This window comes from Stegastes partitus, unplaced genomic scaffold, assembly GCF_000690725.1.
Source record: "Stegastes partitus isolate 25-593 unplaced genomic scaffold, Stegastes_partitus-1.0.2 Scaffold2795, whole genome shotgun sequence".
Lineage (NCBI taxonomy): Eukaryota > Metazoa > Chordata > Actinopteri > Pomacentridae > Stegastes > Stegastes partitus.
Genome location: NW_007580526.1, coordinates 880 through 7,223, shown reverse-complemented (window position 1 = coordinate 7,223; position 6,344 = coordinate 880). Strand labels below are relative to the sequence as shown.

The following is a 6,344-nucleotide window of genomic DNA, read 5'->3' as shown; positions in this document are numbered from 1 at the left end:
TGGTCACGTCATCACCAAAATATTAACCGTACCTGGATTAGGCTTTGCACACCAGATAATTAGTGATATCGAGAGTAAAATACTAAACCAAATTATCCAATTACTAATTATTTCCACTGGAAATTCAAGACTTTTGTTCAACTGTATCTCGCTTCACTCACACACAAGAAAAGGAAGATTAATGCCATATCCAGGATGGTCCAGTGTACATGACAAGATAAACAGACAAATGACTGAAGGCATTGCTGATGTGTCACCACATGATAAATGATCTGGGGCTTCCATCAGTGTGCTCCCCCAGCTTCTGTCATGTTTCACTGTTTCCGTTGTTGTCTGCATTAAAGGGCAGCTCCGTTATTTATTAGCTGTAGTTTGTGTTCATCAGAGTCATCCTGCACTGGTTCTGCTGTGTGTCTGGAGACCACTTCACTGGGATGATCTGAGCTGGACCTTCATGGGATAAGGTCTGGGAGTCAAAGTGATCCCATACACAGGAGTGAAGTCTGGTTCTCCTGCATCCTCAGGCCAGATGAACTTGAACTTCCTCAGCAGAGTCACCATGATGAGGAAGAGCTCCATACGGGCCAGACCCTCTCCGAGACACATCCGAGGACCTGAGGGATGGAAAACACCTCAAAGTCATCGACAGCAGCTATTTGATCTGCTTCAGCATGCCACTCCAAGTGTGGTGCAGTCTTGATGTTCTTGTACCTGCAGAGAAAGGCATGAAGGCCTCTGGTTTGACAAACTCTCCCTGGTCGTTCAGGAAGTTTTCAGGGTTGAATTCATGAGGGTATTTCCACTGTCCCTCCTCATTCAGCACTGACCTCATGTTCTGGATGATTATTGTACCCTGAGGAGGATATTGACCAAAACAACAAAGGTCATAATGGACATTCTTCATTTTGTTGTCTCTGTTGCCCAAACCTCTTTCACCAGTTGTCGCTTACCTTTGGCAGAGAATATCCCATGAGCTCTGTGTCTTTAGTGGTACAGTGGTAGACGCTGAGTGGAACAGTGTTGGCAGTCCTCTGCACTTCATGTATCACAGCCTGGATGACGAGAGATTTAAACATTTTCTTGTGGTTTATCCGACTTAGAGCAGAAGGAGAACAACACCTGCTCTCAGAAGCTCAGCATTCAGCTGACATAAGCAGACAAAAGCAACATGATGAATGTTATTAAAAGACAGACTGACTGCATGAACCTTTAACCAGATCGGTTCTGACTGACATTACTGCCAGGCCCAGGTGGACACCTTAACTCTGTGTGGTCAGTGCACTGTACCTGCATGTAGGGCATGTGGTGTCTGTCCTCGAAACTGGCCCGGTCCTTCCCTTCCAACACCCGGTCTATCTCCTGCTGGCATCGTTCTGAGAGGCCAAGACAACATCGTATTTGCTTTTCATATTGAACAAAACAATGTAGACGATGAACTGATAATAGAGGGGATGACTGGACGTATGAACAATAAGATAAACTACACACAAGCTTCACTTTTGTGGCCACCATGGATTTAACAGGTTTCTAGTTGTTTCCAGTTTCCAGTCAAGTCAGATCTGTTGCACGAGTTGGCCGAAGCACTAAATGGAACCTTTGCTTCCTGTTTCGATCGTATGTTTCTGAGTGTCTGTGGTTCTTGTGAAGATGCTCTGGCTGGGTGAACGTTTCTACTGTGTGGTCTGAGCTAATGAGTTCTGTTAAGAATACCTGTTCTGCTGTGATATTCACAGTAGCTGGGTACAAACTTAATGGATGAACAGAACCAACAAAATAAAGGAAAGGTCATGATTACGTGTGCCGCTGTACCTTGTATGTGTGGGTAGTTCATGAGGTAAAGAAACCCGTATTGGAGCGTATTGGAGGTGGTGTCGGTGCCAGCAAAGTGAAGATCCATAATGTACATAATGAGTTGATCCTCTGAAAATGAAGAAGCATCTGGTCTCTAGAAAAGATGAGTTACCTTTGTAAGACAGGTCTGTGTAATGTAAATGTGAATATACAGCACTGATGACAGGAGTCAGCTCACAGCCACAATGAATTCAAATGCAAATAGGAATTTGCCATAATTTATTTAGTCACAGTCCACATTTATTCTGGAGTCTGAAATAGCCACCTGACTGTTGTCACACGCTCACACACCTTTTCCACTTCGTCCAGGTAGCAGTCAACAAAGTGCCGTGGCTCTCCAGGGACTCTGGTCTGCTTGTGCTCATTCACCAAACAAATCAAAAGATTCTTCAGAATCTTAAAAAAACAAACAGACGTCATCAGTGACAGTGTGTATGTGCATGTATATGTGTTGACCATCACAGCTTTTACCTCAACATTCCTAAAGGCCTTGTTGAAGGGCAGCGGCAGGTTACGGATGAAATGAAAAGAGTCATAAAGCTGCAAAAAACAAGAAAGAAGAACATTAATATATCTGAATCCAAATACTCAGATTCCGCTTTCTGGCATGAAGTGTTGTGATAAATGACTTTATCCGTAGGTCTTCCCTTCAAATGACAACAGGAAAAGAGTATCGCTGTGATTCATGTGTCTGTTCAGCCTTTTGAGTCTTTGTTTTCTTTGCAATATCTTCTTCACTCATGAACTTATTTATCCCTTAATCAGTAGCAGCTTTTGTCTCTTCATCTATTTGTATAAACATGGACAGCAAGGGCAAGTTCAGGACCACGATATAAGTAGCTAACCTCCTATCAGCCACACATCCTGAGTTGACTAGCAGTTGCCCTGCCATTGGTCTGCTGGCCTCCTGCTAGCTCCAGTTCCTGCTTTGGCTAGTCATTAGCCTGCTGGCCTCCTGCTAGCTCCAGTTCCTGTTTCAGCTAGCATTGGTCTGCTGGCCTCCTGCTAGCTCCAGTTCCTGTTTCAGCTAGCATTGGTCTGCTGGCCTCCTGCTAGCTCCAGTTCCTGTTTCAGCTAGCATTGGTCTGCTAGCCTCCTGCTCAGCTCAACAAGCCACCTATCTGCCATCAGTCCCTGAGTTAGCTAGCCTCGTGTTAGATTCTACTAAAAGTAAGGAGCCCAACAAGATCAAGGCTCTCTGTCACACATCTCCTTATCTTTCGGCTCTCTGACCTCCTTCCTCCTTGACCCAGCACTAGGGCTTGACACCCCCCACATTGCCAGTCTTCAGCCAAAGGACCAGTAAGCTTCCACTAAACCACACTACCTGTTCCTGCCCTAGAACCATCTTCCAAGGGTATTTCAGAAAGAACCATGGTTCCTGCCAACATTGTGCATCCCTGCTGCTCTGGCCCTCAACCTCACCACTCCCTAGTGTCAAGGAAGTTCTGGCCCCGCTGTGTTCTGGCTGATGTCTCCTGCACCCAAGTCAACCAACACCTCATCTGGTCTTTTCTGAGAGGGCCACTGTGCACAAGTGAGTGAGAGTCAGCTGATACTTCCCTTCTTCCTGAGCTGGTTACAATCCATTCACACATTGAAGCAATACATTGACATCTACATCAGGTTTATTACCACAGAAACGTGCTTCCACTCACCATCGCCCATGGTCCATTGGTTATTTTGGAAATTTCAGTGAAGCACCGAACAGTTACTCTGATAAACTCATTATCGTACTCGTAGCGTGTACCGAACAGAACCTGGCTGATGATGTTAGAAGCCACATTATGAAACATCACTTGTGAAGTCAGAGCTTTGCCTGTAACAGACATAATGCAAACTAACATTTGAACAACAGCACAGGAGATCATTAGAGAAACAACAGTGCAAAGCAGCATCCAGCTGTGTGGACCTATAGATGTCGTACCAATGCTCCGTTCCAGCGTTTTCATGGTGTGTTGAATCTCATCATGAATTCTGTCCTCCATTGATTTCTTCCCCAGACCAAAGTTCCTCATGGTCATCAGAGCAAAGCGACGGTGCTCCCTCCAGCTGGCGCCATAATCGACCAGAATCACTCCTACAAATGTTGAAGCAACACAAACAGAATGATCTTAACCTGTAACATTCCTCAAAATATCACTGTCATTACTGGTATCTTCCAGAGAACACCTGGATGATAACAAGGGCCCCTATGGTGGGACATATGTGTGTTCTACCTTTTCTGTGGGTGACGTCATTAATAAACAGGTCTTGGGGTCGTCCAGCAAAATCAGTGGCCTTGGTCACTATAGCTTCCTTCATGGCCTTCACCCCGTTGATGACGACAGCTGGATGAGGACCGATGAACAGGCTGTAGACATTTCCGTAAGACTTCCTCAGCTGGGAAGGAACAACAAAGTGGTTTTATTGCAAAGACAAGGTTCACTGCTGATAAAGCTGTTTAGATGACTGCATCAAACTGACTGTGTTTACGTCTCAACTCTCAACTCCTGTCTGATGTCTGTAGAGGTGCATGTGGTCAGTGGGTCCAAGCCTTGTGTCACTGGCATGCAATAATGAGGTGGATGACTGTCTGCTGTGGAGCTGCGCTCTGATGTGACACTTTTCCAATCAGATGTGAGGAGAAGAACCACCACTTTATCGTTGCACAGAGGTTTAGTGTGTCCCTGTAAGGCATGACTTGCCATACCGCCTGGGAAAACTCCAAGTGTACAAGAAGTAAACCTTTACCCACCCACAGCATATTACGCAATCACATCAAAAGAGTTGCAGAAGCATTGTTGCTGTTGATTTCCTGTCATACCAAGATCATCCATCCATCATCTCTACACCTTCATCCTCACTAGGGTCATGGGGGGTGGAGCCTATCCCAGCTGACTCAGGGTGAAGGCAGGTTCACCTGGACAGGTAACCAGTCTATCACAGGGCTACACTTAGAGACAGACAACCAAGCACACTCACATTCACACCTACGGACAATTTACAATCACCAATTAACCTCAGCATGTTTCTGGACTGTGGGAGGAAGCCGGAGAACCCGGAGAGAACCCACGCTGCACGGGGAGAACATGGAGACTCCACACAGGAAGACTCCTGGCTGGGATGCAAACCAGGGATCTTCTACCTGCGAGGTGACAGTGCTAGCCTCCTCCCACCATATATGAACAGATACCATGATCAGATGTTCACCTATAGGTGTCCCGCTGTCTCCAGATCACAACAGAATTTATAGTCCTAAAGGAAGAGCTTTTCTTGTTGTCTAACGCAGTTCTGAAATACAGATACCGTTAAAATAATTACAACTTTTACACAACATTCATCATATACTAATAAATGTGCTCTCAGGAAGAGATGTTGCAATTTTTGAAAATATATTTTAAATGCTGCAGGGTGGCGCAGTTGGTAGCACTGTTGCCTCGCAGCAAGAAGGTTGCCGGTTCGCGTCCCGGTGGGGGCACCGGAATCTTTCTGCGTGGAGTCTCCATGTTCTCCCCGTGCAGCGTGGGTTCTCTCCGGGTTCTCCGGCTTCCTCCCACACAGTCCAGAAACATGTTGAGGTTAATTGGTGATTGTAAATTGTCCGTAGGTGTGAATGTGAGTGTGCTTGGTTGTCTGTCTCTAAGTGTAGCCCTGTGACAGACTGGCGACCTGTCCAGGGTGTCCCCTGCCTCGCCCTAAGTCGGCTGGGATAGGCTCCAGCCCCCCCGCGACCCTAATGAGGATTAAGCGGTGTATAGATAATGGATGGATGGATATTTTAAATGCATTGAGCACCACAAAGCTGTGACCTTTCACCCACATAACGCAGCCCTCTCAGTGCGCAAGCAGTCAACTTTACAGCGACGATGTATCACCTTGTCGCATAAGAAAAGCATCGAAGCAGCTTTGTTACTGAGCAACTCATGGTCCTGTAAGTATTCAGGGCAAATATATCTTTAACAGTTATCATGAGTTCAGGCATTTAGTGCAGCATTTTTCTTACCCTTTCAAAGTCCTCCAAGGGATTTTGGATGCTCAGGTGCAAAATGTTCCCCAGTATAGGCAGAGCAGGAGGTCCTGGTGGAAAGTTCTTGGGCCTCTTGGGCCTGAGTTGAAGGATGATAAAGAAAATGCAGAGCCATAGCAGCACAAGTGAGACCAACATGGTAGTGGACTGGACTGAACTGCACTGACGGGGTGGTGAACCTGCCATAAAAGGGCCTCGCTGCCCCTCAGTCTCTGTTCTGGATGTTTACTTTGTTCCTCTGTATTTAGGTAAGAGAGAACATCGAACACAGACAGAATGAGAATCAGAAGCTAAACCCAGTGTTTTCTTTCCTCTTAAACTCATTACAACTATAGATATGTGTAAACGAACATGTGAATGTTTAGTGCAAAATTACAGTGAGCCAAAGTTTATCGCAAAAACCGTTGTCAACATGAGGTAGTGCAGTGGAGCAGAGAGCAGCACTTTGGGTTAAAATATACACTAACACTTCACCTACTGTGAT

The 6,344-nt window shown here is 45.8% G+C and overlaps 1 protein-coding gene across 1 annotated transcript; it reads right to left on the bottom strand.

The window, feature by feature from the left end:
* Positions 1-374: 374 nt before the first annotated feature.
* Positions 375-5,998, bottom strand: LOC103375703 (cytochrome P450 2J6-like). The gene is made up of 11 exons (XM_008306022.1): positions 5,837-5,998; positions 4,071-4,233; positions 3,779-3,931; positions 3,510-3,670; positions 2,323-2,391; positions 2,133-2,247; positions 1,810-1,938; positions 1,288-1,373; positions 951-1,052; positions 712-853; positions 375-614 (listed from the first exon to the last, which is right to left on the bottom strand). The coding sequence occupies exons 1-11, from the start codon at positions 5,996-5,998 to the stop codon at positions 427-429; spliced, it is 1,470 nt and encodes a 489-aa protein (XP_008304244.1). The 3' UTR covers positions 375-426.
* Positions 5,999-6,344: the final 346 nt, after the last annotated feature.